This window comes from Chlamydotis macqueenii, chromosome 1 (assembly GCF_036417535.1).
Source record: "Chlamydotis macqueenii isolate bChlMac1 chromosome 1, bChlMac1.mat, whole genome shotgun sequence".
Lineage (NCBI taxonomy): Eukaryota > Metazoa > Chordata > Aves > Otidiformes > Otididae > Chlamydotis > Chlamydotis macqueenii.
The window spans coordinates 126,954,634-126,969,107 of NC_141556.1; the positions used below are offsets into that span (position 1 = coordinate 126,954,634).

Consider the following 14,474-nt stretch of genomic DNA (forward strand, 5'->3'; position numbering starts at 1 on the left):
CCACTTCCTGCAGCCAGGCCGGGCCCAGTTGGGCCCAGTTGGCCGCTTGGCGGGAGGCCAGAGGGTGAGGCCTGCAAGCCCCACAAGGCTCACGCGTCCCCTTCTCTGCCCCCGCTCAGTGTCTTCACATCTCTCTTTTTTTCTTTTTCTGTTTTTCCCCTTCTTAAATACATTATTGCAGAGGCGTTATTAGGGAACATTCTGCTACCAATTGGCTTGGCCTTGGCCAGCAGCGGGTCTGCCCTAGGCCCAGCTGAGTCCACAGAACAAAGGGGAGCAGCTTCCAGCAGTTTCCTACAGAAGCTGCCACCTTAGCCTCCCCCCCCACTAAACAAAACTAGAACAGATAGTAGAGAGCTTCAGGACAAATGCCTTTGGCCTCCTCTCGATCTCTGGAAAGTTACAGATTCACTGGTTATATGTGCAAGACCTTGATAGCCACTGGCTAGATGGACAGTGAATGTCTGGTAAAACTTCTTTCTGATGGTATCTCTTTGTCTGAATTTCACCCCTTGAATTTTTCAACAGGGACATGTGTTCTGTGTTGTGGTTAACACTGTCTGTTAGGCATACAGGTCTTGTGATTTTAGTTCCATGGCTAAGGTTTTTGTTAAATTCTGCATTTTAAGAGCTGTTTCACCTTCTGAGCTGTCTATTATATTCTCAAAACCTGGATTTAGTTTTTGATTGTAGAATTAATCTGCTTAAATTAGTGAAAGAACCCATTAACTAGTTTGGGTCAAAGTGTATGTAAACCAGTATCTTTTCTCCTCTGTCTTTTTACTTTTTTTTTTTTAAACAAGCACAGCAAATATAAAAAGTGGATAGAAAAAAAAAACTTATTAATAGATGAAAATACAGATGTTCATTCAATCTCATTTCATATTCCTCTGTATTTTTCTGGTTGAACATGCTGCATGGTGTAATAAATGGATACATTGAGCTAACTGTGCGTAGTTTTTCTTTTGCATTTCTGGATTTTATTTTAATAACATGCATGTTACCACTGTATAAATTTGTGTGGGGTTTATTTGTGTGTAAAACTTTGCTTCCACAAATACGTTGCCACTGCAATGCTTTACTCTTTGGGATCAAATGACCTGGTATGCTGAGTTTGATTCCAGTTCCCCTGCTGTTAAAGGAGGAACTGGAGATGCTCTATTTCAATGTGGACAACCCTATCCTACAAGTTCTATAAATGCCTACTGATGGTGCTCCTTACCTCTTCTGAAGAGCCCAGGATGTGTGCGAGGTGGAAGGAATGATCTGGGGAGAGGACGGAGGTAGTAGTGCCTACTCCTCCACCTCCTACCTCCTATAAGCCTTAGGAGTCAGCATACCTCCTCCAGCCACAAGAGGAGGTTAAAGCTGCACTTCCTGGGAATTCTTCCAGGTCTTTATCTCAGCACTGCCATCTTCTCTGGAAGACGGCGATTGTGACAGATATAGGTGACTATAGATGATGAGGACACGGAGGGGATGAACAGAAATGCGAGTCCCTGCATTTTAAGGAATGGTTGGAGAAATAATGCTTCAGGTAGGGAATGATTTGACAAAATGCAGAAATTTCTGTTCCCACTTCTAGCTCACTGAAATCCTGTTTGACCCTTCCAAAGCTTCTTCTCAAGATAATATTAAAAAACACTTTATTCTTTCCAGCCACCTTGCCTCCTAATCCTCTTGCAATCTCACTGATCCTTTCTCCCTGCTTACTCAGTTTCTGAATCTTTTCCCTTTATTCCCTCCTTACCTTCTGGGTCATCACTCACCCCTCCTGTAGTCCTCTATACCCGAGTCCTCTTTTTCAAGGTTTACACAATCTTGATTGTTGCCTATACTACTGAAGAAGCTTGAACTGTCTCTGAGTATAGTATTTATACCTGTTTACTGTCCGTGGTAGTCACTTGCCATATATTTAAAATAGCATATTGTATTCACTTTTTTTTTTGCAGATAAAAATAAGCCCTCCTTAAAAAAAATAAATAACTTTCTATTCTTAGAAATAACTTGTATTTGGATTTTGTCCTTGATAAGCTTTGAATGACAACAGGAAAGCTGTCAACTCTTGTCAATCACTTCATTATATACTCGACAACCTCCAGTTAGAAAAGCACAACTGAGGAATAGCAAACCTAATTGTAGACAAATAAAAGAAAATTCACCCACACAAGAGAATGAAAGCACTGACTGGACATGGCTGTATTTTTCATTCCATCAACCTTCATTTGTCAGTGTCTGTTTGACAAGCTAGGCCAGATAAGTCAGATTTTAAGTCTTTTTTTTACCTTTGCACTTTGCCAACATCCTTTTAAATGAGTAGTTTTTGTACACAATAAGAGGTAGTATAGTTCGTCCACATAAGAAATATGTACCCTAGAGATTTATTTCTTTGAATTCTGGCATCTGTGCCTGATTTGGCAAAAGGTTGAACTGTGAAAACTTCTGATGAAATTTTGTTTGATTATTTAAACTATTCCTATTTTCAATGCATTTTTAAGATCTGCAGTAAATGTCGATTTAATCAACTCATAGAACTAGAGCTTGATATTCTGCGCATAAATCAAGGAATCTTTTAATGAGACTTTGAGGAGCAACTTGCTCAATATTTTCTTTGTGAGCTTTGAGCACTTAGATTTTAAATAATTTATTTTGAAACCTCTTCTGAAAAAATATATTTCAAGTGCAAGAATATTAAACAATATTAACTGTAAATAGATTGTGAAAACATGGCAAACCTTTCTTAATGAGTAAACTTTGTAAATTGTTTAATCTGTAACAGACTTTGCAGCCTTAAGGATGGATTGCAAAATGTATCTGTGTTCCAGTGTCTCGGGAGAGGAAAGATTTTTGAAAGGTGATCAAGTATTTCACATGTGGTAGTATTTTTCTAGAAAATAATGGATGACTAATAAATCAAGATATGATTTTGTTCTTGAAAACATAACCTTTTTAGAAGTGTGAGTGAGTTACCTAGAAGTTAGCAAGGTTGTACCTCAGCTTTATCTTTGGCCTTCCTCTTTGTACTATTAATAACAGCTCAGGTAATGTTCAGATTGCCAGAGAAAACTGTGTTTAATATAAATGGACAAATAAATATAGGAGGAAACTCATAGAAATGACAGAGCAGTTTACCAAGGTTTACCAAGTGAAGTCAGTACTAAAACTATAGCTTACTTCAGTATAGCTAGGTTTTCAGAAATAGGATATTTCTTCTCCTATTCAGAAAACAGTTTTCTAACAATCTCACTGTTTGTGTTCTTTTTCAAATGCTATTTTCTTAATAGAAAACCTTATTTCTCTTCAGAACACAATTCTTGAAAGTTCTTGAACATTCTTCTTTTTGATAATAGCGTGTTATTTATTAAACAGTAACTCCTCTTCTGTAAGATTGTATATTTTGCTCTACTGATCACATACAATTTAAAGTACTGGAATCTGAAGAAAAGCCGATAAAAGTGATCACTTACATCTGCACGAAGTCCTATTAGCTTTGACTTCGTTTGCTTTGAATTGATTGCTGTGTAGTAAATAATAAAGGCAGGGAATGTATATCTCCTTAGTTTTTTTGTACATTGTTAACTACAGGAATTTTTGGTACCTGATGAATATTTGAATAAGCTTGATTTGATTGGTATTAATTTGATTTATATTTAAGTAAAAATTGATTTATTTCTTGATTGGTATTTTAAGTAAAAATAAAGACATACCTAAAAGAATCTTAGTTCCTTCTCACAATAACGTTAGTGATAATTTGGAAAATACTCAATCCCATTGTGGGTTTTGTGCTAAATTTCCAAGTAAATGTAGCTTTAAGATATTTGGCATAGTGCTGTAAAACTTAACTCTTGTGAGATACTCTTGTAAAGACACTCAACCTGCTAGATATGACAGATTCTTCAGTGAAAGAAGATTACTGGTGGGTGGGAATTATTTCTAAACCATTGTCGGGGGTTAACCCTGGTAGGCAGCTCAGCCCCACACAACCACTTGCACATTTACCCCCTCAATGGGATGGGGGAGAGAATAAGAAGGGCAGAAGTGAGAAAACTCATGGATTGAGATAAAGATCATTTAATAAGTAAAGCAAAAGCCACACGCACAAGCAAAGCAAAACAAGAAATTCACTCACTACTTTTCTGTCAGAAGGCAGGTGTTCAGCCATCTCCAGGAAAGCAGGGGTCCATCACATGTAGCAGTTACTTTGGAAGACAAATTCTGTAACTCTGAATGTTCCTACTTCCTCCTCTTCCCTTAGCTTTTATTGCTGAGCACGAGGTCATTTGGCATGGGATATCCCTTTGGTCAGCTGTCTCAGCTGTGTCCCCTCCCAATGTCTTGTGCACCCACAGTGTGCTCACTGGTGGGGTGGTGTCAGAAGCAGAAAAGGTTGCTGTAAGTGCTGCTCAGCAATATCTAAAACATGCCTGTGTTATCAACACTGTTTTTATCATAAATGGAGAACATATGGACTGCTGTGAAGAAAATTACCTTCATCCCAGCTGTACCCAGTACATCCATGTAAATCTGTGCTGTGGCTACTGTTTCACACTGGGCACTTTTAAGTAGTATTTGCTTCCTAGTTTTTTTGGTTTTTTGTTCCTTACTTTGTGATTAGATTTTTCTGTGTTCATAGCAAGATGAATGAGTGAAATTTTAAAAAGATAAACTTCTGATAACATACTTACTCACTCATGGAAATTTAAAAAAAAAAATATGCCACCACCAGAGTGTGGATATGTCTTAGCCATTCACAGTTGCAAACTAGACAGTTGGCAATGAGCAAATTGCATATTTTCCAAACTGTAAAAACGTAAATTCTAAATTCCATTTACTGAATTCTACCCCTGCTTCTGCTGCTGAAGCAGAGTACTGGAGAAGCAATCTTTATCATTTCTTCCAGTAATATATGCCACTGTAACTACTGGAAGAGAAACTGCAGAAATATATCCTCATGAATATTCCTTTTAAATTATGTATTAAAGACTAACACCAGAAGATAGGCGTATCTGAAAACATGTTAAAATCAACAAACCAATGTTAGAACAGTAGTATTTTTTTTCTGATTTCCTTTTGTAGCCAGATACACCTCTGAAAATATTTTTTTTTGTTTATTAAACTTGAAAAGAGGAAGAAAATTTCATCTGAGCCTTGACCTAAGAGAGAGAGGAATTAACAACCATGAACTAGATGGTAAAATAAATAAATGTCTCTGTCCCAAGTTAAATGATTTTTAATTCAGTTTATTTCAACTGACATTATGCAATGAGAGAGAAGAAATTCTTTTTCTTGTTTACAAGAAGATTTAAACAAGTTCAGTGACTCAATACTTCTGTAATTATCACCAAATTTCACTTGCCAGTCAAGTTGCTTATGATGGTAGTCTTGATCTACTACTGTATGTAACTAACTTTAGTTCCCCTTAAGCTGCTACTCTTCAGCATCTAAAAGAGCATGTAACTAAGAGAGATCTTGTAAAATTATTGGGACTTCCCTTATTTTCTCACAAGAATTTCTCATTATATTTTTCTGCCAAATTTCCTTCTTTGTCAGTTCTCCTGGCTTTGTTATTATCTCTCTTATATTATGCACTGGAACTAAGGCAGTCTAGGTGGAACAGGAGCAGCTGTTTCATCCTGTGTCCTGTCCAGCCTCAAAATAAAATATTCTGAATCATATAAAATCTCAAAGAATTCTTCCTACTGGACCTTTTCACAGTTTAACTGGATGATTAACTATGCTTTATCAGTATATGTTATTTGGTATAGCCAAATTATTTTCATATGCTATATCTGCAGGTCATGTCTTTACAGCTAATAACTTAGTCTATCTTCAGTACCTCCAGGAAATTTCCTTTTCAGGACAGACAACTGCAATGGATAGATACGAATTTCTCTGTGTGGGGAAGAGATGACTGGATTTCATCTCCTCTAGCTGTATAGAGGAAGCTCACAAATTTCTGATAGCCAACAGGAAAATGTGCTTTGGAAAAAAACATTAATTCACTCTGCAAACTGGTGGGGATTGCCATTTCAGGCACTTTGTTTGCATGGCTTAAGTTTGGGGAACTTCTTAGTTCCATTTCATTGCAGAGGATTTCCTTTTTCTTTTCTTTCCTTCCCTTTTCCAGTAGCAGGAATAAGAGGTATTGCAAGGAGTGGAATGATGAAAACCACCACCAGGTCTTAATGGACACAGTGGCTGCATATTTTACAAACTGCACAAAGGCTGCACTCGTAGGTTTAGAAAGTAGTTATGAGCTCTTAAATTGAATTGTTGCACTTTTACAAGGAAGAGGTCCTTCACGTAGTGCTGTTTTCCATGAAATAATTGTTTCTCCTCTGAAGCATTTCAAAAATTGCTCACATAGGTCAAGAGCTATAGTTGTATCAATTTTCTGGTCTCATTAAAATCATATTGACTATCTTTTGCACACTTTAAAAAGCTGGATGAATCTCACAATATTCTTTTCCCCATTAAGACAGCTTCTAACACTGCCTTGGGATCGTACTTTGGGTCTCATATATTTAAAAGAACAGTGATTTAAGATAATGGTGGAAAGAATAGTTATTTTATTTACTCATTAATATGGTATTTTTAGAGAGAGATGCATAAAATTTCTTGTCCACTAGTTACAGAATATTTTTAGTGATGAAGCAGTTTTACATTAAGCTTCTACTTAGGCCACTGATGGAATGGTCTTTAAATAGAATTACTTGGGTTTTGGTTGGTTTGTTTGCTGGTTTTTTGTTTTGTTTTTTTTTTTCTGCAAAATCCTAAGGCAGGAAGGTGAAGTTAAATTATTTAACTTAGATGTTCACAGACCTTTTTCTTTCTGTATAGAGATAAGTAAAATATTCAGGAAGTTATCAAACCTTTTCATCTGCTATATAGAAAAGAACAGAGGTACAAGCTTGTCTCTCCTTGAATTTTGTCAAGATTGGTTAAAGTCTTTTTTTCAGGAAGTTTAAATACTGGCAACTACTTTTTTCCCCCGGTGGATTAGGTCCCATGTCAATATGACCACAGGACTGTTAATAGCATGTCTTGGATGTATTCTAATAATCTTGTATAAATATCTAAAGCAAATACATAAATGCCATTGACTGTACTGTCTGACTTACCATCAAGATCCAATGCTCACTGTGGTATCGCTGATCTTTGATGTATTTTAATTAAGTCTCCTCTGACCATTCTTCTTTGTGGTGGCTTAGCTTGTTAGCCTGCTCCATGAATGGGAATGTGCAGAGCTGAGTCAAAAGAAAAAATGAGGTCACTTATTTAGAACCAGAATTCTTGAAGATGGGAATATAATAATGCTTTCTATCTACTTCCCTTTCTTTACTTGTGAGGAAAAGATGCACTCAGAACCTTGCCATTTATTTATAGCTTTTTCCTTAAAGTATCTGGGAATAGTAACCTGAAAGATAGGAGTGAATATTTCAATACACCTTAGCTGAGGTTTTCGTGTGCATGAGTAAGAAAATCCACCTCAGAGAATTCTAGTTACAAGTTACTCTCCCTTGTCTAAAAGACAAGAAAAATATAATTAATAGTAATTTTCTGTTATCAAGTCAAATATATATGGAGATTTATGTCTGATTATTTCGAAAAAGTCTTTTGAAATTAAAAGCCTCCAAATTGTTTTAGATTCTAGATTTAGTATATTTGCTTGCTAAGCATCACTGCTTTGTCTCTATCAGTAAAGTAGAAGGGAATTGCTTACTGCTTCTGTTTTCCTGTGAATAAATTATCTTCTTTAATCTTCATTTAATGTAGTGTCTTGATAAAAAGAGGTACTGGCTTTTTTTAAAAAAAACTCACTACATTAATTTCAAAGTTATATTTTTTAATTTGAAGGTTGTAATTAAGTTTCCATTTTTGCATTGCACTTCACCATGAAGACAAAGGTTTAATCACCCTGAGCTTCTCCTACTTGTCCCTGCAAAAAATGTCATGTGGGCATAATCTCATTGGGAAATCAATCCCAAAAGTTTTACTAGCATTACCAGAGAAGGTGAATCAGTGCTTGTGATTCTTAATACAGACCAATATGCAGTCTGAAATGCTGTAGATAGTTGTCTGGGCCTCCTAGTATATGTGCAGCATATGTCAAACAGCCTGTCTGTGTCTGCTAGGATAGTTACCATCTCTTGAAATAACATATGCCAAGCCATCAAACTTTCTCTTCCATTGGCATACATACCAGAGGTTTAGTCAATATATTGGTTTCAGCTAGAGAGTATGAATTTTCTAAGTTCTGAGCTGTATCAACACACTTTCATAGTCCAGATGGGGCTGTAGACAAGTCTCTGCCACTTTTTCAGCCTGTAAATTTGTTCAGCAGGTTGAACTGACATGTTGGAAATGCAGAAGCCATTGTGGCTTATTCAGCAGTAGACTTTCATCAGTTTGAATGCACCGTTTTAACACCACTGAAAATTCATAGATGGTATGTCGTGGAAAGAAGATGGCCTCTGTTTAACTCCTGTTGTTTATACATGTTTGAGAAACAGCAGTTTGCAATGATGATGTATTTTGATTTAGCATATGTGTGAAAAGTTTATTTAACATATTCATCACCTAGCCCAGAAGTGGTATTACTATTCCTTTCACGGGCAGTTCAGAAGTTGTGCAATTCCAGTAGAGTCAGCTCTGTGTCCCAGAGACAGTGCTGCATCTGCCCCACAGGCATCCTCCCACAACGAGCAAAGTGACTGTGGCAGAGGAGTCAATGATCTTGAATCAGGACTTTAAAGAAGTTATGGCTTTGATATTCTCTAAAAACTGATGGACATGAGCATGGACGACTCCTGTTAGCTTTAGTAGTAGTCTGGCCTTTGCAACCAAGAGCAGACATCAGGCTCTGCTCTGGGAGTATGCTCTTCTCCTGGATCCTGTACAGGCTAGTTAACAACTGTCTCTTTGTTGCAAGCAAACCATTGGAGGCCATGTTAGGGTTGCTGCCTTTTTGTTCTCTTCAGGGACAGATTGATGGAGCAGTATCCTGAAACTACTCAGTTGCCTGTTGACGTGTATTAATAGGGTGTCACCTAGCAAATGGATTTGAAATTGCTGGAAACTTGCTCACTGGGCAGAATTCGCCAAGAAGCTAGCCTATCAGGCAAAAAACTGGGCAAAGATCTCCCTCAAAGTTACTGCAGTGATTGAAAATCATGTGTGCCCTTATTTAAAATCATTTTGTGATATTTTTAGATGACGTTGGAATTAATGTGCAACAATCAAAAAGTAGTTGCAGCTCTAATGAATAGGCTGTTAATTTCAGTGAATGACAAGATATTGAGAACATCTTTTTTTTTTTTTTTCCCCTGAACTCTTAACCCTCTTATTATTTCCACATAAATCTCAAATGAAATATCACGCTATGTTGGATAGACTTGCACTATGCATTTCGGTTTAGGTCAAAGCCATTGATTTAGAAAGATCAGACTATACAAGATGAGTTCATGTAACTTCAGAAATTTTTAGAGGAGAAGGAATTGGTGATTTAACAGCTAAGTACATTATGTTTCTATTAGCTGTCTATGGACAATTATAACTGTGTTCTATCTGTAAAGAACAAATATGTTTTTAATTAATCAAGAATACTTTTTCAAATGTTTATATAATATGTAGAAATGGGGTACCTTAGTTTTTATGTGTTGCGTATACTAGTATTAGTATAAAATAATGACAATGAAAAAGATCATTAAATGTTTTCTTCTTTTCTGCAGAATGTGGAGTCTCATGCTACCATCAGTCATTTGTTTTGCTCTTTTTTCCTCTCTTAATTTTAGAAGGAAAATTAGTCTATTTACATGTGTGTATATGGTAAATCATCAGTCAAATTTCAATATGGAAGGTAAAGTACAAATAAATATTGAGCAGCCAAATTTTGTTACAGCTACAGGACTTGAGTAGTAACTCCTGTTATTCATAGTCCTTTTAATTAGTCTGGAGTGCCTTCCCCAGCCAGGTTGTTCTGGGTTTGAATTTTCCGTTTGGTGGTGGAACTTTACTGCTATTGTTAATGGCTCTTATTACAAATCTGGTCAGACCAAATACACAGTAAAGCTTAAGGGAGCCTTCTGAAAGAGCCTCTACTTTTCCTTATGTCTAGAAAATGTTAAGGGGAAGTGGTGAAGACGACCTGGGAGGGACCAGTAAGTGCCTGGGTTCAGTTCATCCTAGTAACAGCTGCTAGGGTCCTGTACGGCCAGCAGCTCCCAGTGGGCCGGAGCCATTGGAGGGCTGCCCTTGAGGGGCCTTCAAGGCAGAGCCTGGGCCCATCCCACTGCCCAGCCAGGAGCAGGGCAGCCAGAGACACAGGACAGCTCTAGCCCCAGGCATTGGGCACCTTTCTGGGGATAAGCCAAGGCCAGACTGGGGCATGGGCTTGTGGGTGGGCCTGGCTCAGCAGAGCCCGTGGTCAGCAGAGCAGAGCCCGTGGTTAGGCCAAACTGTGGCGAGCTGGAGACCAGCCCTGCTGCAGCGTCGCTGGGGCAGGGGCTGACAGCCCCGGGGGGCTGGCACGGAGTCCTGGGTTGTGGGCAGGTGGGGGGAGCCCCAGCGGTTTGGGCAGCGGCAGTTGGGGCTGGGGGTGCCCTCAGGGTCTAAGACTGTGTTAGATGCCCTCACAGAGTGCACCTTCCACGCTGGTTACAGCCAGAAAGAAACCAGTTTGTGTGCTCCCAGACCAGTCCATGGTGGAAAACAAAGCCTAGTGAGTGATGAAGACCGAGACCCCCACTTTAAAGGGACATCCATGCTGCAGGTTAAACCAGTAGTGTAGGTGCACCCATCAGATCTGAATATTCTTGAACTCTGCAGGGAGTTGTAATGTGTTTTTCTTGCTACAGAATGTTTTATGATACCTGGTACTGTTATAAAATAACATAAATATTTGAGATGTGTAGAACAACAAACCAAAAAAATATTGGCAAAATGCTACAGATGGCTTAGTTAAAAAAAAATTAAACAAATATTAAAATGCTTATTTTTCATCAGGATAGGCAGAAAATTGCCTTCTTCATCAACACTAGATGATGATTATTTTTTCTTTATATGGTGAATAGGGAAGTAGAAAGCTAACCTAGTGCTGAAATGCAAAGAAAATAGGACTTTAATGAGGGTTTGATCTGCAGGTTAATAAATTCCCACCCCACAATAGCCCTATTTTGCTGTGCATTGCTTTTCATTGCTCATTCGCTATGAATCCTTAATGTTGAAATGCATAACAAAAAGCAATTAAATGCAAACATGTTTCAAATATCATTGCAAGAAATGACACAAGCTTTAATTAACTTAATTTGCTATTGATAAACAATATTTGAAAAGACAAATAGGAGATGATAGTGAATTTATCAAAACTTTTAATTTTTAGTTATTGTCCATAATGTTCTGCAATTAAAATTTCAGGCAGTACTGTAGACATGTTTTCTATGATGCGCTGAAAGAGAGGAGCAAAATTACTCCTTTCTGAGACTTAAAATGACATAGATTTCAACAAGTTTATTGGAGAGCAAAGAATAGCCCATTTCCGCCAATGAAATGATGCCTTGGATCAGATAGTGACAAGCCTGGCACACAACCTTGTCTGCTGTCACACGAATGATAACTTAGATTGTGGACAGAAAATCAAGTTGGAGAGTCAGTGAATAGTCTGCAATGTTGGATAGGACAACGTAGAACACAAGCTGTGAAATAGGTAGGAGAAGAGTAGGGAGAGGAAAACAAACAAAACTAGTTAATTTTATTATCTCAGGTAACTCTGAGATTTTTGTTTATCTTTTGTTTTTTTTCCTTATATTAGTTGAAAAATGAAAACAGTATGAATCTTGGAACTCCACATGTAGTTTATCTTTTCTTTTATGATTTTCAGTGATTTTTTTTTCCTTTAATTATCTACATGTAGTGCTTCACTCATTTGGTCAATGCCTGACAAAATGAAGCTGCTGTATGTTGGGATGGGTTTCTTGGAGTTGCCTTATGTTAGCACATGAATGACACCTTTCCAGATTAAAAACGAAAAGTGCTAGAGCATATGCTGTTGCTAATTCAGTAGTGTGTCATTGCTAATGGTTACTGCCTCCCCATACCTTTAGGAACTGTCTCTGCCACTGTGCTTTTGTTTTTAATTAATTAGTATAAATTATTTCCTAGATAAGTGCTAGTTTACTACTAGTAATAGTAGTTTTCTATTAATATTTTTAATCTTCCTAAATTCGGTATCATTATTGCATCTCATGATACGGTCTTAATGCCATGCACTTTTAACCTGCTGGTAATGTAAAAGAGACAAAAGGACAGAGTGCTTAAATGGGATTTCTCATGCTTGTCTTTCCTAGTATGAATTTGTGTTAGCTTTGTAATCATTTTATTGAAACCTTCAGGATGAAGGGACCCGTCGCTGTTTATTTTGCTAGCATTATTTTTTTCTATACCTTTTGTTTTCTCTGATGACTCTCTTTGTCCTTAACTGCTACTATCTATAAGTTTTCCCAGGAACCAATCCTGAGCAGAAACTAACCTGCTGGTGTTTTACAGCTTCCCATGGAGCTTTAGGACTTTTCAGTCTTATTGCTTATGCTACGGTTAATCAACACTGCATGTGTTTTTATTTTTTAGGAAACTGAAGCAGCAGTGCAGGCTAAACAGCCGAATGTGGAAGAGGTTTTGTCTAAAGGGTGTCATTTATATAAGGAAAAACCAGCCACTCATCCAGTAAAGGTAATGAAGCAACCTTTAGCAATATCCATTACTGTGTAATGGGTTATGCTTCCCCTGTTGTACACTTGTCCTTGATGTGCTCTGTTTAAAATCAATGAAAAAACTTGGCAAATGGCATTTGTTCTGTTCTGTGATGGCATACTCAGGGAAAATTTAATGTTCCCAGATAGAAAATTTTTGCATATCGTGAGCGAAATACTGGTTTTGACGTTAAGGTTGTTCTACTTATTCAAGAGTAATCCACGTGGAAAGCAAATGTAATTTTTTATGTCTAGTTAATGACATCATACATGTTTTCTAACTCCTTTATTTTGAATTTCACTTTCAGAAATTTTGTCAATTAAAAAATAACGAACATGTTTTCCAGAAATTTAAGAGTTAAGTCATAAAGACAAACCTTTTCCTTAATTTTTTTTCATTGTGAAGGAAAGAAAACATGGTAATACAGAACTTTCCCACTCAGTTTCCCTGCCAAAATTAACTTAGAATCATAGAATGGTTTGGGTTGGAAGGGACCTTCAAAGGTCATCTAGTCCAAGCCCCCTGCAAGGAGCAGGAACATCTCCAACCAGATCAGGTTGCTCAGAGCCTCATCCAACCTGGCCTTGAATGTTTCCAGGGATAGGGCATCTACCACCTCTCTGGGCAACCTGTTCTAGTGTTCCACCACCCTCATTGTAAAAAAAATTCTTTTTTTAAATGGTGTGAAATTATTCTGTTTAGGCTGAACTTCTGACACAGAGGTGTACTCTGTGTCTCTTTCTTTTAAGTGTTCATGTCAAAGACACTGAAAACTGCTGATTTCCACTAGATTTATTGGAAGAAGATAACTTTTTAAATAAAGATTATTATGTTCCTTGAGTTGTAATTTTGACAATTATATTATAAATGTGTCTATGAGGAAATTAGTAATTACTTGTGGAGTAGTATTTCATTTCTAGTCCCTCTTTAATTGCATTTTACTTTTTTTCTTTACATTCAGTTCAGTTAATTGAACAACCTGTGAAGTTAATTTCTGGTTCACTGTCTTGTACAATAAGTCATAAAGCAATGAATATATACTGTCAGAGCTGTTGAACTTCTTTCTTGATTACATAGATTTCCTTAAGTGTCCACCCATTTATACTGAGTTGGTCTTCTGTCATGGTTCCTCATGAATAACTTCCAGCACTGTCTGCTATTTATAGCTTCCAATATAGACTTTTGAGCAAATGTCAAAATTGTTTTCTACACAAAAAGTATTTTGTGGAAGTAGAAATAATTTGTAATCAGATTAAGCTGTTCTTGAAAAAAAAATATATTAGCAAGGTTGCAAAATTAAGTACTCAAAATTTTAGAAAATACTTGAGTTAAAGCTGCTGTGATGGCCTTGGTTTAGACTGAACCCTGCGTAATTCAGTACAGCATACAGGTGGCACTCATATTGTGAGCAGCAGTTCAGTACTTACTTAGACTCGTACCCCTTGTTTAGTTTGTGGTACAGAAAAAAAAAAGATAAAATTATATGATCTCTTTAAAAGCATTAATTACTTGCCTAGTATTGCTTGACAGCTTTGTAGATTATTTAGTTCTCTGAGGCACCTTTGTCTAAGCTTCCTTTTTTTTCTCTCTGGTTTCCTTAATTCACTACAAATCCTCCCATTCTTTGCAACATAAGAATTAGAGGTTCTACAGACTCATTCGCACTTCAAGCCTCTCCTGTGCTGGAAAATGGTGTGTGTCAGGGAATTAAAGATATTGGTGGAATT

At 37.2% G+C, this 14,474-nt stretch overlaps 1 protein-coding gene across 11 annotated transcripts in view; it reads left to right on the forward strand.

The window, feature by feature from the left end:
* The window catches only part of DMD (dystrophin), a 1,302,935-nt gene that overhangs the window by 913,531 nt on the left and 374,930 nt on the right, over positions 1-14,474 (forward strand). For all 11 annotated transcript variants that reach the window (XM_086766697.1, XM_086766715.1, XM_086766672.1 and 8 more), the window contains one exon: positions 12,625-12,726. In XM_086766697.1, coding sequence (XP_086622823.1) covers positions 12,625-12,726 — 102 coding nt within the window. The remainder of the gene's footprint in view (positions 1-12,624; positions 12,727-14,474) is intronic.